Source organism: Phaethon aethereus (assembly GCF_964289735.1).
Source record: "Phaethon aethereus genome assembly, chromosome: 11".
Classification (NCBI taxonomy): Eukaryota; Metazoa; Chordata; class Aves; order Phaethontiformes; family Phaethontidae; genus Phaethon; species Phaethon aethereus.
The window spans coordinates 13562603-13584676 of NC_138587.1; the positions used below are offsets into that span (position 1 = coordinate 13562603).

The 22074-nt window shown below is 38.8% G+C and overlaps 1 protein-coding gene across 1 annotated transcript in view; it reads left to right on the top strand.

The window, feature by feature from the left end:
* Window positions 1-866: 866 nt before the first annotated feature.
* The window catches only part of EEFSEC (eukaryotic elongation factor, selenocysteine-tRNA specific), a gene marked incomplete at both ends in the record, with an annotated part of 124533 nt that continues 103325 nt past the window's right edge, over window positions 867-22074 (top strand). Inside the window, one exon of the mRNA XM_082004714.1 lies at window positions 867-1152. Within this exon, the coding sequence (XP_081860840.1) occupies window positions 867-1152 (286 nt within the window). The remainder of the gene's footprint in view (window positions 1153-22074) is intronic.

The window sequence follows — 22074 nt, forward strand, 5'->3', positions numbered from 1 at the left end:
AGTATATTTATATTTACACAAACCTCAAAGTTGGTGATAAAGCATAAAGAGAGTGAACGATCCAAATCTTGACCTGCTTTTTCATGTGAATTTCCAACGTCCACACAACTTTGAAATCAACTCTCAGCACCATGCTTCCAGCGGCACCGCGGTGGGGTATCCTTGCAGGCAGGACACAGGCGCGCTGAGCTGAGCAGCCCTACAGCGACTAATGAGCGCGGGCAAGACGAGCGCAGAGCAGGTGTCGGTGCCCCCGGGGCGCTCTGCAGCCCGTGCGCTTGGCTCCCTGCTCTGCAATCAGGCCTGGTCCCGAGGAGCCCCAGGCGCACCCCTGGGAAGGGGGCACCAGCTGTGAGGTGTGTGGCCATCAAAGCAAACTGCTTTAATTGCCTCTCCTAGGTGAGGCGGCCTTGGGCAGGAGGCCTGGCAGAGGCAGCAGAGGAAACCCACCAGCCAGTGCGGAGAGGTGCGCCAGGGCTGTTTGTCTGGGGCCGGGTGGTTGCCGCCCCTGCAGGCATGGCTGCTGCCGATAGTGATGAATTTGACCAATCTTTTGCCTTTCTGGGTCGCCCTTCAGCGTGCGTGCTGTTAGTGCAACGCTCTTAATGCGTGTCTTAGCACGCTTTTGCTTCGTGCCTGCGGAGGCGCGTGTCCGCGCCGTGTGGCGGAGCGGCTCCGCGCGTCAGGGGTGGCTGCGTTTCTCTCGGACTTCGCGTTCCTCCGCGCTGCCGCCTCGGCGGGACAGAGACGGGGTTTTCCCGCCGCCCGGGGCTGAGGCGGCGGTCGCGGCGCGCGGAACGGCGGCGGCGGGGCCCGCGTTGCCGCAGGGGCGCTGTTGGGACGGACCGGCTGGGTGCAGCGCCGTCATGGCCGCCGGGCCCGCGGCGCCCCGCGTCCTCAACGTGAACGTAGGCGTCCTGGGCCACATCGACAGCGGGAAGACGGCGCTGGCGCGGGCGTTGAGCACCACCGGCTCCACCGCCGCCTTCGACCGGGCGCCGCAGAGCCGGGCGCGGGGCATCACTCTGGACCTGGGCTTTTCCTGCCTGCGCACCGCCCTGCCGCCGCAGCTGGGCCCGGGGCCCGGCGAACTCCAGTTCACGCTGGTCGACTGCCCGGGGCACGCCTCCCTCATCCGCACCATCATCGGCGGTAAGGGGGGGAGCGGGGGCGGCCACCTCTGCCCGCCCCGGGGCCCTGGCGGAGGAGAGGCCCCTTGCGGGGTGCTGCCGCGTCTCTCGGGGCGCGGCGGCGGGGCCGTCCCGGTGCCTCGGGGCGCCCGGCTCTCGGCAAGGCCCCAGCTTCCCGCGGTAAGGCGAGCAGGGCTGTTCCTGCCCGCATGAGCCTACCTGTCCTGGGAGCTTTGCTTGTGTTAGGGAAAGCCCCGAGGCCTCTGGCTGCCTGGCTGTGCCTGGCTGAGTGGAAGGCGTGGGTGGGGTGTCAGGTGTTCCACGGGCCTCATGAGTTTGTTACACTTCTTCGTAACTGCCCCTCAAATAAAATACCAGTACTGGTAGAAAAGCAGTTTGTAAATGTGAATTCTTTGGGTACTCTTTGGACAGTCAGGCCTGCTCGGTTTTCTTACACTTAATTGAAAATTTTTCTTGATTGTGTACAGAGACCGTGTTTGTGGTATTTAAGGGCAATGTTAATGTCTATCTTCTCACTTGTTAAAGCTGTCAGAGTTTGATATTCCCTGTGGCTGAGAGCTGTGGTATACTTGCTGGATGTGCTCATGCCGAACTTTTTTCTTGGAGAGATTGGGGAGTTCTGACATGACAATCTTAAATTTACAAATTATTTTGGGAGTTTTAGTAATTTTCCATTGTCGTCTTTGTAGATGATCTCAGAAGGTTAATTTGGTTTGCATTAGAGCTCATTTTAAATATAGTTCACCTTGTTCTATCAGAATTAACACCTCCCCCTTCCATCTCTTGCAAAGAGTTAAGAAGTAGTTGGTGCTTGACTAAAGATATAATGGAGTTGCAGCTGCAGGCGTTTTAAAGTTAGCTGCAGGTTGATAAACTGCAAGGACCTCTGAAAATTCAGTTCCTGTGCATTTCCTTTGCTAGTGTCTCTTTAGTGTCAGTTAGGTGTAGTAATGCAGTATATGCGTTTTCTCAACTAGACTGCGGTTCAGACCAAGTTACTTTTCATGACAAATGAACCCCCTTTTGAACAGGTGTATTATTTGTAAATGGTGTTATTAGTAACTGCATTGTATCATATGTATTTCTTTTGGTTAGGATGATTAACATTTACTTATTCCTCGATTTAACCAGCAGTAAAGTGCTCTGTACCGTTAATGTGTGCTTTACAGCTGTAAGAGAGGAGTGGCTGTATGCTGAATTCCAGAAACCTGTGGTCTTTTAGTCTTCTTTTGTACTTTACAATCAATTATCATTCATAAGTAATCGTAAGCACCTGATTATCTCCTAAAGAACAATGTTTACTTTGGAAAACAGTAACTTCTTGGATGTACTGAAGAGTGACTTGTAGTTAGATGTTCTGTTCTGCCAGAAACAACTAATCTGAGTGGGGTGAACTGCCTCATGAGGAGGATGTAGGAAAACTTAGAAAAACGGCTGTTGTTAGCACTTTAACACTTACCTGTGTTGTTATTCGGGTTTCCCTATTGATAGGCCATGCTGGGAGAAGAAAAGATGTGGACTAGATGGCATGAGAGAGTTTTCTTCACAGAAAAAATGATTCTTTACAGGTAGCAATTCAGACACATAAGCACATCAAACGCTCTTAGTTCCAGTTATACCAGCTTATGTACATTTCAATACATTTGATTGAAAATATTTGATTAGTGTGACTTACTGCAATTCTATGTATGAAGAAAGAGTTGTAGAGAAAATGCTGTATTGTGTTAATACTTAGTTTAAAGAGTTAGAAATTTCAGTCTTATTCTTGACAGCGTAAATGTGTCTTGACAGTGGTTGCCCTTTTGTTTTTACTACCAGGTTTAAAAGGTGAAACCTTGATGATAAAACCCGATATGTGCCTATGGGACTACTTAAGTGCTTACAGTTTTGGTATGGTTTGGTGAAACTCAAACTGAAGTGTAGCTTATCTGTGTAATAGGATACATCCTTCAGTGTTTAGATGTCAGTATTTCAATATTGCCAACTTTTCTGGCTCTTCAGAAATGGAAAGCCAGGCCTCCCAGATAATGATACTTTGAAAATTTTGATTGTTTTAATCAGCTTCCTAATAATGAGTGTTTGGAGTTCACCATTCCAAGCATTTTCTTTGCAACCAGGAATGCTGCTACCTCTTTTTTGATGGAATCTGATTTCCCTGTTACTACAGATTTTCTAAATATGTTTGGTTTTTTAAATAAAATGTAACTGCAAAGTACTCTATCTTCCGGTGTTAAAATACTGCTTTCTGAAGTAGTCCTGCAGTAGCCGTAGATGTGAGTTAACCTACAGAAAAACTAGAGACAGGAGGGCTATGGGAAAGGGATCTGGATGTGAGGGATCAGAGGGTGGAGTGACAACCGAGTGCTCTGAAGCAGCCTTCTCACCTGGGTTACTCATGCGCATTGCAGTTTTTGCAGTAGAAGCTACAAATGTGGAAATATGTTATTGCATGCTCTTGTTTGAAGCTCTCTTTTCATTGAAGGTGGTGTAAACTAGTTGCTTCCCCCTTGAGTAACCCTATCTTGTGGAAACACTGTCTTCTGTGGCTGCGTAGTACCAGCTTTATTCAGTTTGTCAGGCCTCCCACAAGGCGACTAGCTCAAGGAGTTTCTTCTCAGGAGCTCCTTACTGGCTTCATAAGGGAAGCCAGTAGTCCTTTCTTAATCCCATATCTTCTCTTGCAGGATGCAGTTTTCCTCAGTGGTGTCCCAGGCTGTCTTCTAGTGGCAATTCTGTCCTCTCTCTCATCTTTTCTGTGCTCCCAGAGTGCTCTAAGGGGTCATTCTTTTGCTGTAGAAGGCTGATAAATCTGCTTACAGATTAAATTATACTATTTACCATTCTTTAACATATTTCTGTATCTAGCTAATTCTTGAAGTGGGTTGTTTCATGGCTGAATCTAGTATTGCATTTTTGCCATGCTATGCCAGGGAGTGCTTGACCTTGCAAATACTTCTCGCAGTCACTCACAAAATGCTTATTTAGAGACAATGCCATAGGATTAAATGAATGCAGAATATTAGAGCAGTAACCAAATGGAATGGAAAATGGAAGTCATATTTCATTCTGCGTGGCTACATTTTTCTTGCGAAGCTTGTCCTTGAAAACAAAACATATCAAATATTAAATCAAAATACTTTCACCTGCATGCTGGGAATTGGAAATGTTATAGACAGTTCTACCACAGATGCTTTCTTAAAGTTTTAGCTAAAGGTTGATAGTCAAGTTTGAAATGGAATAAATGATAGGCACTTGACTTGCTACATCATGGCTTTCACTTGTGTTTAAACCATACTGGTTTATTCCTCAACAGCAGACTTTTGTGTCTCTTGTGGCAGGAAGGTATTAAGCTATTGCAGACAGCTGTATGGCTTGGAATCTGTCATGTACTTCTTTTTGTATTATTCTTTTGAACAGCAAGAACAGAACTCTCTTTATTTTACCGTGATTTCAAGAGTTTTCCTGTGCTCTATCAGGAGCTTGTCTGTCATGTATCAAGCAATGCAACAGGTACTGTATTTATAGCCATCTGTAGCTGACTTGCTAAACAGAGAAAACAAACGTGAATAACCGAATTTTAAGGGTCAGTTCTTTACCTTGCCACAAGCTGATGTGGGTGCTTCTTACTGCCGTATGCTTGCTTTCTGCACTGAAGGAATGACTGCAAACTGCAGTTTTTATCATTACTGCTTTCTGCTATTGTTAGAAAGATTTACATTGGTATTTTGTTAAAATTTCACACTGGGATGGAGTAGTTTCTGTCACAGTCCTGTGGAGGTTTGTTTTTTTGTGCTTCTGTTCTTTTGTTAAATTTCATCTCTCAGATCATCAACAAAGATGTTAATGTCATCAAAGTAAAGTAAGAGTTGCTTTTACATTTGTTTGTCGCAGACCAGTGCATCCAGTAGGGTCTGGAATGGTTTCTCAGATGAGTTCAGCAGTAAGGGATGCCTGCAGAGAGGTTATATGAGTTAATCTTCCAGAAGAAATTCAATCCCCATATTTCTTTTTAAGACCAGTTCGCGTAGCAAAGTAGTTTAACCAGCAGCAGATTTTTACTTGCTGATGGTTAATTTCATGCCCTACAAAGGGTCAGCACACTAATACAGAAGAACATGATTACCTCATCCTAGCTTCCCCCACACACGCAGTGAAGGGATACCGCAGTGTTTGTTTTAGGTGAGCTATTGTCAGATGCCCTTTATCTGTTTGATTTTTGAGATGAGTCCTCAAAAGAACTTCTAAAAATGAAAATTGTCTTTTTTTTTTCCCCTATGAAGTTCAAAGGACAGGAGTAGCCTTATAGGGTTTTAATTGGAAAGCTGCTGCTTGACCCTGGTTGTCTAAACCTGGGGGGGTGGAAATTCTGACAAACTTGTAGTTTTGTAATCCTTATGCCTGTCTGAACCTTTGACCTTTTTACTTTATAACTAGAGCTTCATTGTCACCATTTGTCCTGCAGTTCGTTTCAAAGAAAACTGCCTTATAAGTGTCTGTTTCCACTTTGCTGCTGTGTTCTGTTAAGGAAGGGTATTAATTCATACCTGATACATCGGTGGGGCCAAGACTTTTGAACTTGCACGAGAGCTTGGGGAGGGGGAAATAAGCATAGCAAAAGCATGTCTTGCTGATGCAAATGAGTACAATGAAAACAGTCTTGGGAGATCAAGGGAAATGTGGTCTTGCTACCAGCATTCAAATTTGGTCAGATGCAGATTATTTGTAAGATTAGCATAGTGCACAAAAAAGTACTTTTATCACAAATTAGTTGTTTTGCTGAGTTAGTTGTAAACTTTTAAGATGATTTTTAAACTCAGGGTTACCTTTGCATTACTGTCATGAATTACTTGTCAGGCATTACTGTCACACCTCCATTGGTGTGAACTTGTGCTTGTTGACACCTTTGTGAAGATATGACAAGTCTTGTTTTTCTCCATTCCAGGTGAGTGAACAAGTAGAGTTTTATAGTTGTAGAATGTATATATGGATGACTTAAACTGATGTGGAGGCCTCTTGCTGTTGAGTGCATATGTTGAAGGGAAACGTGTTCTCAGAAGGAAAGAGTGCCTTGTGTTATTCACCAGATACCATTTTGGTCAGAGAGGAGTCACTGGAGAGCCTTGAGGGCTTCGGCTGCCAGCTTGAAGTGAGAATAACATAATAATGAAAGTTGTTCTAGTGAAAAAATGTTAAATACAACGTTTGTATAATGTAATTCATGTTCACGAGCCTTGATGTAGTTGTTGATGTTATGGAAGTACTCCTGGGCCAAGAGAGTTCAACTAGCACTAATGTACATGTTTTCTAAACCCTATTAAACTTGTTGGGTTCATAGTGCTTGCAAATTGCTGACATTGCTTTGTGTTAAAAATGCAAATAAATAAACTTCATTTCTGTGAATGAAAACACTTTTTTCTTGAAATTGAAACAGTATCTTTTTTTAGTTCACTTTAATTTGGTTCGTGCCTGATACTTGTCTGACAAATTAAAGGAGTATTTTTATTGACATTAAAAAATGAAAACTATTTTTAAATTAAGGAGATATGCATAAAGAAAAGGCAGCTAGTATAAAAATATTGCTGCTCTAAAATCACCCCCTCTCCAACCCCCAAAGTGCAGCTTTGTCTACTGGATATTACAGTGCACAAGAGGGCAGTATTTGCTTACAATGTAGGATCTTAATGATAAGTACATAGGGTAACAGGTCAGTTTGGATGGAGTGACCTTACTTGGAATCAAAACAGAACTAAGTAGAAAACTTGGAATACAACTCTGGATTAATTTTCCCATACCTAAAGAAAATGTCTTCTGTTTTAAGGCAGGTTAGTCTTATTTCTTGTACAATTTGGATAGTACTTTTTATACCTTAAGCAATAAAAATGTGTGGGGTGTTGTCTTATACATTACATGAGATGCAAGTAACACAGGTGAGATGAAACAACTGGTTTTCACTGAAGTTGCCTGTGAGAGGTATGACTCTTCATCCACATAAATGTAAATTTAAAAAACCAGCCCTTTATGGAAAGATTATCTGGTTTAACCTGTAAAATAAGAGATGTGGAAAACCATGGTACTTTGTGTACACAGTTATTTTATTTTTTTTATCCCCCCCCTCCTCCTTCTCCATGTCATTTAATAACTGAGCAAAAGCAAGGTCGTTGTACTAAATCTGTTTTGAACAGCTTCTGTGCTGTATAGGGTTTGCTATGTGAGATTGAGTAGAATGAAACTTGTTTTTGCGTGCATGTACCAGGGTACTTTAAATAGTGGTCTTCATGTGGAATTTTTATCTTATCATAACTTTAATGGTTCTGATTTTCCATTTATTACACATTGCTTCTCATTTCTGTATTTGAGTGATGTGTTGGCGAGACTAGTCTACTTGGCTGCTACAATTTCTATTCCATGCCCTCTTCTGATTTTTTGACTTGAAGCTGATTTCCCTATTAAAATTACACATGTTCAACAGGCTCCTAAACTATACATCAGCTCTTAAGTAGTATTAGAGAGCAAAGCAGCAATAGTCTTCTTTTCCTTTTATGGGTTGAAAAGTTTAAAAGGAGCAAGAGAGCCATTGTCTTCTGATCTCAAAAGCTATAATGAGTAATCGCATTCTCTTCTACTTCTTGTTAGAATCCTGTCAGAAATATACTGTTTCCTGTGTCCAGTTAAAAAAAAAAAAATACAATTGTGTGTATCTTGTTCTGAAGACGTGATTTATAATTGAATTCTCAATCTTAAATGTAGATTATAAACAGGAGAGGCTTTATTGAACCTTGTTTGAATGTTAAATTGTCTCTTGCTAGTATAGGACAGTTTTCTACAAAGCTTTTGGGTGGTTGTGTGCATACTTTTTTGTACACAACAAAATTGTGCTAATTCACACTTCATTATTTGACACACAAACTTGACAGCTTCTCAGGAAAACATAATAACCAAGTGCTGTAATGGTGCTGACTAAGTCTGTTTGATCAGTCTTCCTATTGATTTAAAAACAGAATTTCTTTGTTCCATCATACTCTGTGCAAGCATTCATCAAATAACCACATGCCCTTTCATTTCACTTTTGCTTTGTGTTTCTTTTTGCCTGAAATTTTGTAAGCTGTTGGGAAGAGTGGTCAAGCTTTCTTATCTAAAAAAATCCATTTTTAGATGTTTTTAAATATCAGCTAACGTAGTGAAGTCTTCTAAATACTTGTGTAAAATCTAGAACAACTTATTGCAAAATACAAAGCATTTTTATAGTTAAAATTACCCTTGTCAAAATAAATTTAAAGCATGTATTTCAAAGTGGTATTTTTACTGATGATGGATATGTTTGCTTGCTAAGTAGTCCAATTTAGCAATTCAGTGGTCTATTAATCAACAAACTTGCTTAATAAGGTTCTACTGTATTTGTCCTACAGCTTGATTTAAAAGTTATCTTCAATTAGTAGGTGCTAGATACAAATTGAATGATACGTTGCTTATGTATAGAACTCACATTTAACAGCTAGTTTAGCTTGATGGAGCCATGAACTTAGCTTCCTTAATATATTTCTCTGTGTCTGTGTTTTTGTTTGTACTAGAAGTAGTCATGTACGGTCTTAGATGACTGTTGTAAAGTGCTATTTATCAAAACCTCTAGAAAAACAAAATGCAGATGGAAAAATCTAGGTTATAATTATAAAGCAGACATGTGACAGATCTTGCAGCTAAGCAAGCAAACCATACCCCCACATTGTCCTTGTTAAAATCTGTTAGGTGGGATAAAAAGTTGTTTCTCTGTGTGGCAGCTAGTTGTTTTCTGTCTGGGAACCCTAAGGTTGGCCTGGCAAGCTGAAGAGCAAAGACAGATGTTCTGTGGTGGTAATTTCCAGCTGGATTCTTGAATGCATTGTGTTCTGTGGGTCACAGCTCATAACAGAGCAAAATTGAGTGAGAGCTCCAGCAAAGAAAGACTTGAACAGCTCGTACGATAGCTATGATTGCAAAGATACCGTGCATTCTGTGAGAAAATATTCTCTGTGCTATCTGTAAAATTCAGATTAAATAGCCATTCTGAAGTGCTTCCTTTAAACTGTTTGCTTCCAAAAAGCATTGCAGGCTAAGTAAATACCAATAATTCTTATTTCCCATCTCCTTATCAGTTATTCTACCAAAATGTTCTTGCACAGCCTATCTAATCTCTTCAAGTGAACATGGAATGGTTAGTGTTGGCTTCCAATTTGAATTACGATCTATATTTCAAACTTAAACATTAATTCTACATTAGATTGTAATTATCAGCATTACCAGCACTAGGGGTGGTTGCAACCAGGCAAATATATATACATGTTGGATGTAACAGCAGAATGAGTTAGTGAATAGTGTAAGAGAAGAAAATGGGGTAGAGAGGATAGCTTAAACAAATATGAATAAACTGTATTCAGGAGCATTGTGGGGATAAAGGTTGATAAGGGGGAGTAAAAATCAAAATTTGAATTTTGAGATTTAGAGAAGTTGACCTGGGTAAGAATCCATGCCCCTTACCCCAGGTTCCAGAGAAGAGATGATTTATTTGGGATTATGGTTTTCTTTAAAAACTTCTTATTTTCTTTTACTTCCTGCCATAGAAGGATTGTGAAGGTTGTTTCATCTGCTGCAGATGCCAGAAAAGTGAATTTAATCCAGTACCCTGTATAGTGTACCCTGTACACTTTCTTCTGTGCCAAAGTTTTCCTTTGTTGTGTCTTATTTGGGATGCAACATATGGATGGCATATAAGAGTAGCGGGTACACTTGGAACTCGGGTACTCTTTTTAATTGTGGAACTTTGCCTTGATTTGTTTGGCAAAGTTTCACCTGTCTTTTATTTCCATTAAATGTATTGTAGAGTAGGTGAGCATATTTTACAGATGATTCCTGTACGTTTAATTTGAAATGGTCTTTGAGAACCTGTTGGGTAAGGAAAAGCTATAGAAGTGTTTTAGAATAGAACTATCCAATTATATTAACCAGGGTAGGGAAGGGGAAATGTCTTTTGTCGTAGATGTTTATTCATGCTTAAATCTTCTTTTCTTATAACAACTTCCCTTCCAGCAGTATTCCTTTGTAGAAGAAAGTTTCCAAAGTATGCAAAAGCTGCATTTTGGAGAAAGAAACAAAATTATTGGATTTTTCTTTTTTGGGATCAAGTAGAGGGGGAGGGAAAATGGTTTCCTTGTATTTGACTGTGCTGTTGGATGGAAGACAAAGCTCAGTCTCTCTTGCCGACTAATGTCATCATCGAGGCATTTTTTTTTTTTCTCCCACAGAGCAATTTTGTCTCCATTGAGACCCCCACAGCCATTGGCAAGACCATGGCCTGAGATTAAATCTCATGCTTGGGTGAAATTCTAATGACTGTAATTGTTTCCTCTTTTTAAGTCTGTGGTCCCTTCATCAAAGAGTGGTGCGGAAATTATGCATTTATGTTGTAAAAAGGGAGGTCATGATTACCTGAACCTGTGGTTGACTTTGGGGGATTCTGTGTCGTGTTCTGGCAGTGGTTATCCACGCTGACATTCCAGTATGTGAAATGATTTAAAGTGTGGCTTAGAGTATATATGTAAAGTAATAGTGGCATGCCTTGGTCCTCTCTGGGGTTTGTGCTGCTCTCGTTTAATTGTCACCCACTGTTGGGTGATTGCTACCACTCAGTCAGGGGAGCGGTAGCTGCTCTTGTGTTTTGGTTGTCTGTTGGAATAGGAGAGAAGGAAAAGTAGTAAACGTGGGTCAAGGTAGATTTCTGTGAATGATCTGTTGCAAGGGTAAGCTCCTAACTTAGTGCAGCCATGAAATAGTGCTGGACTTGTCTCTCCCAAATTGCAAAGGGCTTAGGACCTGTCAGCAAGTGTTAACTGTTAACCTACACACTTCAGTGTTTACTGAAGATGTTCAGCATCTTGAAGGATTGCACCTGTATGGTAGTGCTGGTTGTGGAGGAACTGAACATAAGTGTGTCTGAATGTGGATATGAAAAAAATCACATGCAATTCTATAGAGGTAGCTTGCCTGATCCTCAAAATTGGAATATACATGTGCATCGGTGTTGCTGTGTGGTGGAAAAATGGAGATCTGTATTTTGTGTTATTGGACTTTATTGTGCAGGTCTATATGTATGCAACTTTGGAAGCATACTCTCCCCTAACTACTCTGAAGATTTATGAAAAAAATCATGTACTCTGTGTTAAGTACAAAATGTTTGGAGTTTGCACTCTAACTTATGAAGTATCCTTTAAAGACATCAGAACTGACCAAGAGGCATTTCATCAGATAAGGAAAATAGCTCAAATGGTACTTAAAATTAAGTGTCTAGGCTGCATTTAGAGACTAAAGAAACCCCAAAACATCATCATTCTTAAAAGCCCTCAGTGTTAGAGTATTTCCTTGACTTCAGTGTGATGATGAGTATTCAGTTTAGAGTACTGAAAAGCACAACAACAAAAAAATCCCAAGTGTCAGCAGTGCCCTTCACCTAAGGGACCAGCTTTGGGCATATAACACTGAAACTTTTGGCCTCTGTCTGGCAATATTATAACTTCAAATAATATGATAATATGCTTAATTAAAAAAAAAAATCCTTAAAGCCTGAAAAGCAAGGTTTTACATTAAAATTATATGCATGTGCTTATACATGTATAAATAAAAGTCATAATAAAAAACCTTGAAATAATTGTTGGTAATATTTATCCTTGTGTATGGCATATAGTAACAGTATTGCTAAACATTAAAAAGTCATGAGTCGGGCATCCCTAAAGAAGTTGTTTAAGGAAATAGTTTTGTTCTTTCAGTTTGCTTGCTGTGTGATAGATTTTCACGTTGTGGTGGGGACCAATGTGTATATTTCTTTCCCTGAGTAGACTTTTTCACCTGACTAACAACTGAGATCCTCCCATTATTACAAGTGCTGTGATAAAGTTGTGGTGGCTGGTGATGTTTACCCATGTGTTAGTAATTGAGCTCTCCCTTCATTCTCTCTGGTGTGTATTATGATATCCAGTAATGCTAGCTTTCTCTGTCCAGAATTGCTATTTAACTGGAATCTCTTGTGGGAGGAGATTAACTTGTCTGTGGTGCTGTACAGTGCATCTAGGGGCAATGTAAAGAACCATAAATGTGTGTGTGGTTAAATTGAACTGTACCAAACTTTGCATGGAGAAAATACCATTTTGGTTAAGGGAAGGAAAGAGTTTTGAACTGAAGCTAAATTCTTAACAAAATACCCAGAAAAACAGTGGCTGAAAATTCAGTCTTTACAGAAAGTTCATCTCCAGATGTGTGTTCATTGCTGAACTGTATTCACTAACAAATTGTGTGTGCGTGGGTGTTTGGGTTTTTTCATTATGTGTCCCTAAATGTATTTTCTTTTTTGTTTTGAAGCTTTATTTACTGTATAAAATAGTTGATTATTCTAGTAATAGCCAGCACTTCTTTTGTGGGCATTAATGTTTTCTTTGTTGTAATTCAAACAAATCAAATGCAAAGATAAATTTAACTTTTGTTTTTTTTAAACGCGAGTCCCACTGTCTATTTCTTTAACCACCCCTGCACCAAGAAACCAGTGTGTCCTTAACTTATTTTAAAAGAATGCTGTTTTTTTAGAAACTTAGTCAAATTGATGCAGTGGCCGAAAGTTATTTCGGTTACTGTACTTGTTTGTTTTCCCTTTGAATTTTAAAGATCTTTATTTTTGTCCCATTAAGAAAATGTGGACCCGTAGCTAGGAAGACCATAGACCACATATAAAGTGATATCAGGTTTATGGAATTTTTTGTGTTCTTGCATATAACTGAGTCAATCCTAGATAAAACCAGAATTGACTAATATGAAATGTAAAATAGTTGACCCTATCCTTTCAAAGCTCGTGCATACTGGTTTAAACCTTTTTGCAGTAACTTATGGGCTCAGTTGGAACAAAATAGTTAAAAGAATGTTTGAGGTTGTTGTCTAGTGTTTCCTTTAGCAGCATATGATATTTCAGCAGCATTTTCACTTTGTATTGGTGACATAACAACTTCATAGCATCTTAAATGCAACTGTATTTACTGTTTTTATTGGATGCTGAAAATGTTCATCACAACGGGATGAAATGATCAAAATGCATGCATTTTGGGGATGCTGTTACTCTATTTAGAAGCTGTTATGCTTTCTGTGAAAGGTTTGTATTTTTGTCCCAGTCTGTGTAAGTTCTCCTATATGCACTGTTTGTTCAGAAGTGGAGTAAGTTTTGTAAATGAAAAATGCATTTCTGCTAAGAGTATGCTAAAGTGCGGTCTAATGTCCCCTAAAAAAATAAAATTAAAAAAAAAAATTACTCGTGTAGGAGTTGGGAGCACAGGACAGTATAGATGCACTAAAAGCAGCCAAGATCAGCTCAACTGAAACAGTACATTTATGAGAACTTTTCATAAGAAGCAGAGAGTTGTGTGGTAACAGTCATGATTGAAATACAGGATGCTCAGGCACTAGCCTATAGGTGGCAAACATGACTTTATAGTAGGTCAGCAAAATAGCCCATCAAACTAGTTTTCCAAAATTAAAGATATTCTGGAAAATACGGTTTGCTGCGAAGTGGTAATGATTGTTGCAAAATATTTTAAAGACCTGAGTTGTAATCTCTCTCTCTACTTCTGTTAGCTCTGAGCAACCAAAAAAATAGTGCTTTAATCACCAAGGCAGTGTTCTTTCTTGGTGATTTCAGCATTTCATTAAGCAGTGATTAGTAATCTTCAATTAAGCATTTGTTTATCTTAGTGATGCATTTACAGTTAGAGATAGTGTTGGTTTATTGAATTTGGCTGATGCCTAGCAATTTCAGCATACTTTCTTTTTATTGCCATATAACAACATGCAAGAAAGCAGCAGAGAAGGGTTTATAGCCTTGGCATTGTTTTTAATGATAATCTTAACCGATTTTTTTTTAAGAGAAGCGGAAAATGAGTTGTGTGGGTTTTGTTTTTTCCCCTCGGAACTTCTAGAAATTCTGTTCTGAAGTCCATCTTCAGGCTTTGCCTTTGTTGTCTGGACATCAGTCGTTCTGGTATGCCTCTCTCAGGTGCAGGGGAATAAGTAGCGTAGCAGGCTAATCTTGAAGGCTGTGGTTGGAATGGATTTTTCTCCATGTTCATAAGCTGGCAGTTCCACAAATGAATTAAAAGAACTCTTTTATTTTTCTTACAGGGGTGGGGGAGAAGGAAAAGAGTAAGAATGATGCAGTGGGAAATGAGGTTGAAGAACAATTTCTTGATACTTGTATGTCGTCCTTTCGTGTATGAGTAGAAGGGAGAAGAGAAAAGGATCTCCATACTGTTAAAAGCTGCCCTTGTTTGTTCTCTGTCATGACTGGATAAAGATTAAATTTAGGTGGGCACTGGTGGGCTGTGATGTGAAATGGTTTGTGGTAGGGGGAGTAGGGTTGCTGGTAACACATCCTTTGCTTTGCTTCTGTTTGTTTCATATTTTTTGTTTGTATGTTTTAAAAATATGTATTCAGTTTGCTTTAGTAGTATTTTATATATAAACAGATGTAATAGTATACAAGCTTCAGTTCTAGTTTACTAATGTAACTGGAATGAAATAGGCTTCTTTGCCTGCCCAGTGCTTCTGCAGAGGGAATAGATTGTTGCTGCTATCTCTTTGTGCTGAAAACTTCAAAGTTTTCATTTTGCTGGTAAAGCCCTTCCTAAAACTTGTATTCTCTGAGATGTTGTGGTTTAATTTTCCTTGGACCAACAGAATCTATCTTTTTGAGAGAGGCAAATCTTCTCATTGTACACTTAACTCTTATTTTTCTAAGTAACAGAGAGCATTATGTATGTTTAAACCATGATGACTACAAATGAGCAAATTTTAAAAAAAAGGTTTTTTTTCCCCTTGTGGTGTCTCAGGTCTTCCCCGCCATGTACCTTGCCTAACAAGACACTCTAGAGGTCAAAATCATATAAATGGGTGCTAATATTACTTTAAGGGAGGAAAATAAATTAAATACCCATTTATGTGATTTTTATCTAATTTTTTTTACTTCCGTGTAGACCAGTTATTAAAGACTATTTCATTTTCTGTACCTACATTACTTACCTTTTTTCCTCTTCATATACTTCATTTCAGTGTTGTATTTTTTACAAAATGGTAAGATAATTTTTCCTCAGAAGCAGATTAATTGTGACATCTTAAATATAATTAATAAAAAATAATTTATTGGAAGTACTTTAAGGAACTATTCTAACAGTTAAGTCTATAGTTAATTGCCAGTAAGAATACACTTAACAAAATTCCTTTGTATTTCTCTTCCATTGTTATTATATGGTTCTTCAACAGCAGTTGTCTTTTGTTTGATGTGCAGACCGAAGTGGCGAGATAACAAATCGAGCATATTTACTTGAGTTCATTTGAAATTAAATTCTCATTCTAAGTGTTCTATCACTTGTTCTGTGATTCTAGATCTTATTGTCAGAAAGTTTAATTTAGAATCTATTGTTCTCTCTGAGTCTAGAAGTTGTGAATAGGAAACAAGACCTAACAAAATGTGAGAAGTTATAGTTAAGAATATAAAAAAACCCTCATATGAGGCAAAAGCCTGTAAGAATGGGTTTCTGTGAAGAGGGAAGTGTGTAATCTTTAGATACTCTTGATATACTTTTGATACTGTTTTGTATTCTTGCTTAGGAATTTCTTCTCTTAGTTACCTGAGAAATTGAATCACGGAACTTAGATTAGCAAGTGCAGATGACTTTGCTGGACTCCCAGGCACATCGTTTCCAGAATCCAGTCCAGGCTAGAGAGTGATGGCTCAGTGTCTGTGACTAGTGGCTTCTTGAAATGTGCTAGCTATGTTGTTCTAGTTTTAAACAGTGAAATGCAAATTTACAGGTAGGGCATACTTTGGAGCAGAAGCATTACTGCTTTGCACTCCGTATTTCCTGTTTATCTAGAATTTGTAGTCTCTGTTGTGCATTTCCATTGAATAACTTGAGCAGTGCCAGCATTCCTGAGAGCTGGTCACATGAGCTTGGCAGAGTGATGTGTATTCTGAGCAGACTTTGTTTTCTGTAGGCTTTCTTCCCACTTCCCTGGGGATGTTGTCAGCTTCTGTTTTAGCTTGAAAATTTATATTTAGATGTGGGAGAGAAGTGGTTCTTAATTATCAAATGAAACATAAGAGGATGAGTGTGGGATGCAGAGCTGGGAGACATGTAGTACTTTTTCTTCTGATGGTCCTTGGTCACGGAAGCACAGCTCTGATCTTGATGAAGGTTTTGATCTTGAATGATATTTTACTTAACCAACAGATGTTACTGTTCACAAACTTAGTTTATACAAACTGCCTCTACTATTTATAAAATGTCTGTACCTTGAGTCAACACATATTTTATTCAGTTGTTCATTCACCCTAGAGAAAATGCTGGAGAACTTGCTCTGAATTATTCTGAAATATCTATGATAATCTAAGCATATTCTGTTTTATATAGTGTTTGAGCTGTAGTATGAAATTCCTGTGCAGGGTTGTGTTGAACAACGTTGCTTTTTGAGATTCTTCAGAATACCTAATAGAAAACTTTCCTCTCTAATTATGAGGGATTTTAGAGATAAAAAGACTGATTTTGTATGTTGATGGTTTCTGTATGCTCACTTCACAAGATCTATGCTTTTCTAAGTATAAAACTTGAAGCAATAAAATAACCTGGCTGTGTCCGAGATTAAAATGTTTCATTATTTTGGGGAGTAACTGGTCTAAACTTAGCCTGTGAGCTTTCTAAAGCTGGGGCCTTGTTTTATGTCTATCTGTGAAGTTCGATGTGTGCATGCGGCTTTGTAGAAGTAACAATTCAGAGCCTAACTGGGTGATCTGCATCCGTGCAGCCTCGTAGGAATGAACTCTGTAAGGGAACTTGCAGGATTAAGGTTCAGACCAGGTCTGTATTTTGCTCCTTAGTTGGCTGCAAAACTTAATTCACATGAGTACCTCTTTTTAAATAATGAAGTCAATCATTCAAAGCATTTAAAATATATGTTTCTTTAGTCTACCAGTGAAATTTAGGCTATCTTTTTATGGCACTTATTCTGCTGTCAAATTTTTAAGTCATCTGTTTATAAATCATGATGCCTTAGCTTTTTCACCTTCCCTCCTATTAGTACTATTGAAAACATTTACTCAAGCATTGCTACTGTCTCTTATCTCTTTGTGGTTATAGATCATTAAATTCCAGTCCCTCTTAATACAGTATAAATTCTAATCTTGGCAAGTATTGTGTCTAGTTTTATTTAGTAATTAAACTGTGCACTGCTTTCCTCCTTTACAGTGAGCATTGCCTCTTACATTGCAGCGGACTTCTATTAATTATATGGAGAATGTATTAATGTGAAACACAAATACCATACAACCTGCAATATCTGGAATGCTTTGTAGTGTTGGCAATTTAGATAGCGTATTCAGTGTGATATAGTTTGTTTTGTCCTGAAGTACTGGGATGTGAGATTTCCATGACTGTTGACCCCTTGGGACTATTCTGAAATGAGGTGTGTATCTTGTGCAATCCTAGTCAGCAAAAATTTAAATAGAAATAAATACACTGTCAAACCCTTTCTGCTGGCCTGGCAGGAAGTAAGAAATAGTACCATATGCTTGATAATGGCTTCCTTGGAGAAGATTCTCTGGCACAATGTGATGTGACTTAGTAGAACAAGCTATGCAGAATGCTTGTTATTGTCATGATTTGATATTGAATTGTTAGGCAGGGCCTGATGTCTGCCATGGACTGAAAGCTGGGGAACTGAGTACAAAATAAATCTCTTTTTTGGAATTTGAGTGGTGAGTCAAATTTATCTTTTAAAACAAACAGAAGTTACAGCCTTTGTGAATGTTGACAACTCTGTTAAAGTGAACCAAGAATAAACTGATAGATCACTGCTTTGAGTTTGGTTTCAAGTGTTGTTTGCAGTGGTTTTGCATATAAAAAGTTTCCTTGGTAGTGCAGTATTAACTCTTAAAACCTTAGCAAGAACAATTTAATAGCAGCATTAACTCTTCAACTACTCATCTCTTCATCTGACATTTGTAAGTTAACAAAGCACCTAATATTCAGCGTTGCAGCAAGGCAGGTTAACTGACTGCTGGCTAGACTGTGTCCAGAAAAAAGGTCTTCCAAAATACTGCTGTTTACTTTGGCTCTGATTATCTGTACATGGTGCAGAGAATGAAAGTATCCTGTTTCCCAGAGCTGGCATCGTTAATTTAATTGTTTGGGACTGATTTGTTTTAGAGATGTCTTTCTTTCCATGTGCCATACTGTGTAGTAACGCAGGTGCTTGAAATAAAACTTGGCATAAAACCAGAGATATCTATCTTTTTTTTGCAGGGTGTCTTTCTTAAGGACAACCTTACTTTTTTCTATATGAATATATTTTTCATCCTTGGTCCAATACTGTTTTAAGGGGTATAATTCTTGTTGGCTTTTGGAGATGGTGAAGGTTTGGAAGTTAGAGTGTTAGTGTTAGAAGTCTTGTAGAATTGTGTGTCATGAAGTTGAATGAATTTCCTATTTTGCATATGGATGGAGTTGTATGTTGAAATACATGACACAAGGAGTAATATAATTGTTCTTCTATCTTTATTTTTTCATTTAGTAACATGCTACAGCAGGAATACCAGCACAACAATTTTCTGCATTACTGTCACAGAAATCAAGAAACTTGCATCAAAATTGGGGTTTACCATGCTCCAAAGTACAGAAGACTGAAGCCTAAATGTAATATAGTCCTGGCAACTTGAGGTAGTCTTCTTTTCTAACTTCCCACTAGGTCTTGGCAGCTCTTTTAGTCATTCTAGATGGAACTTCTTGACAGAGAAGCAAAGCTTTAGCTGAATGTAGGAGATGTAAACTAAAATAAGCATGTTTATTACTGTTAGTTGTAGTGGGTCTCTTCCTTGTTTGTTGTTTTCCCCCTGCATTTGATTCTTTATTGTAGTGAGGTTTGCTCTTCCTTGATTGACATAATTTTCAAACTCTATCCATAGCATTCTGTCAATGTAGGTGATGACCAAGTACTAGTTAGCTCTACAGCTTTGATGGTGTTCTGCATTTGGGCAGTGTGTTCATCTTTTTGGGCAAGCTGTCATGGCTCCTGGTCAAAGCTGGGGTTCCCTTTGAGAAGAACTTCCTGACCCTTTGTACTTTGTATGGTATCTGCCTTACAAGCGGACTCCAGAGCCATTGTCTGGAATGCGTGTCTAATGTGTTCCACTCAGACCCTCAGTTCCATTCCATAATGTTAGCTTTAATGGGCTGTTTTTAAACTTTCATGTACAATTTGGTTGTACACGGTAAATTACCACCCTCTTCGCCTTTTCCTAAGAGCAAGAAACTACAACCCAGACTGTGCTTTCCCTTGCTGCCTTTTACTATTGCCCTTGAGCTCTTTTAGAGACAGCAGTGGTGGGTAGTGTTTCTGTTGGAGGACAGACCTTTTTTTACTAGTGTTTTTTTTTCTTCTAATCTCCCAAAGACTGTACTTTTTAAACATTGCATTGTATTTTTGTTCTGACTTATACATTTGAAAGTTTAAAAATAATTAATACTTCTTGTCTGAAGAAGCATCTCCAACTTAATAACTGTTGCCTAACTCTTGGAGGACACACGGGATACCTAGCCACACTAAGTGTTTTGGTTTTTTTTAATACTTTAATTTACTTGTTTGTGCATAGGAGAACTTCAAGACAGAATAAGTCATGTAACCAATGTTTGTCTTTACTGTATTAAGAATGCCTTTGTATGTGCTTCTGAAGTGTCAAAACTTACAACATGGGCAGAATGATAGTCTCTGCTGTTACACAGATTTCATCTAGGCTTAAATACACTATTGGAGCCTCAGCAGAAATGATTTTTGAGAAAGAGGGGTAGTTTAGTTACATGAGGAGGAATAAAGTTGGTAGTACTGCATACAAGACAAATTTTGCAGTTCAAGCTCGAAACAGTGATGAGTCTCTTGTTCATACTTGGTATGAGTAAAGTAAAACAAAGCCTGCCTTTATCCTCCATAACAGGCTTACGAGCTCATGTTTCAGCTTTTCCTTTCCCCTCCCTTTCTGTCTTTTTTTTTTTTGCTAAACAGACAGTAACTCTCCACAATATTTTTAATCCCAACAAGATGTCCAGTGGCTGATGATGCAGAAGTGTTGCATCAACAAAGAGGGGATGATAGCTGGAGCATTCCAAGTCTGACTTTTTAGCTAAGGAGATTCGTATTGTGGCCACTGATTCCTCCCTGCACAGCATGCTTGCTTCAGGCAGGAGGCTGCGTTTCATTGACTCCTGTTGTGTGCCTCTGTGCTCCTTATTTTAGGCTTCCCCAAGAAGTTATGACTGGGAGTCTCATGTTTTAGATGAAAGAGCCTGTTGTCTTGTTGAATTATCTCCTTTCTGACTATATTTAAAGAAAAGCTGGCAGGTAAAAAAAAAAAGAAACAGTAAAACAAAAGCTCTGTTATAGTAACATCTTAGGCTAGGTTAGAATAAAAACAAAAGAATGTTCTAATTTTTTTCATTTTTATGTGTTTGTTTAGACTGCTTGTTTACCTGTAGTCCATTTTGCACCTGGCAGTGGAACTGGACTCATCGCATTCAACTTCATATGGGTTCCTGGGCACTAGTGGGCTCTAATGCACAAAAATTTGACTGAAATAAATCATGATAAGTATTTCCCCTTTTAGATTAAATATCATGCTTATACAAATTATATATTATGGAATTTTAAAATAATATACATGTGTAGTCATGGGTATTGAGTAGCCATAAGCATCTTGTACTCTTAGATTTTTTTTTTTGAGAAAAAATGTTTTTAAAAACCTAAACCAAACATTTTAATTTTTTTAATGTTCTAGTGCAACATTCTAAGCTAACAACATTTTTTTAGTGGCTGAAGTGAATGCAACTCATGAACCTTTTCATCCACTAAAATTGTAACTGACACTTTTAAAAATGGATTTAAGAACTTCCTCTTGCCAGCTAAACTTCTTGAATCCATATAAAAATCTGCTTAGATTACATAATTTAGCCTTGCAGCACTAGCTTTATTCTGCAAATAAACTATCAGAAATTGATTTATAAGCTAGTTGTTTTATAGATGTGCCTGTTATGTATGGCTGTTGTTGTAGTCTGTATTCTTTCAGAGCATAAAGCCTCCATACATCTCTTCAGTCGGGTCTGTCAGGCTCTTACTACCAGGTACTTCTAGTCATGAAGTTTTCCCCAATTTAATGAAGGCAAGGTGGGATAATTTGTTGATTTCTACCTGAATGCATCATTAACCATTACAAGAGGGGAAATTAGGGCATGGGTTTGGTGTCTTTTGGGTTTTTTTTCCCTTTTTGTAAATCTTATTTTTGATGCAAAGGCAGTTCTGTCGCCAGCCAGTCCAGCATGCATAGACTCTCCCCCCCGCCATAAAACAATGAGCACATTCAGGCACAACTCGTGTTTTCAGTTATTAAAAAACGGAGCCGTCTGTCTCTGCCTGTGACTTTAATCTTTAAGCCTTTATTCCCCATACCCCACCCCCTCTTTCTTTCCCCAACCTTTTGTTTGTGAAGTGCAGAGCTACAGGATATGTGGGCCTGGAGTTTCTGAATGTATTGTACATTCTCCTGGCAATTACAGATGTTTATAACCCTGACTGATGTTATTTCAGTATTGTGGAGGGTGAAGAGAAAATGAAAGAATGCTTTTTTTTCTATGCCCCTAGCAGTCTTTAATTTGGGGAGGGAGGGGAATGTAAACTCTTAATTTCTTCTCCTCCTTAAAAAAACTCTTGTTCAGCATCCTCATGAAAAATATGCAAGCTGTGCGTGAATCTTCCCATAGCCTACCATAACCCTTCTGTTGGGACAGCGCATTTTGTGCAGTGTTGTAAAAAGCTTAATAGTTCT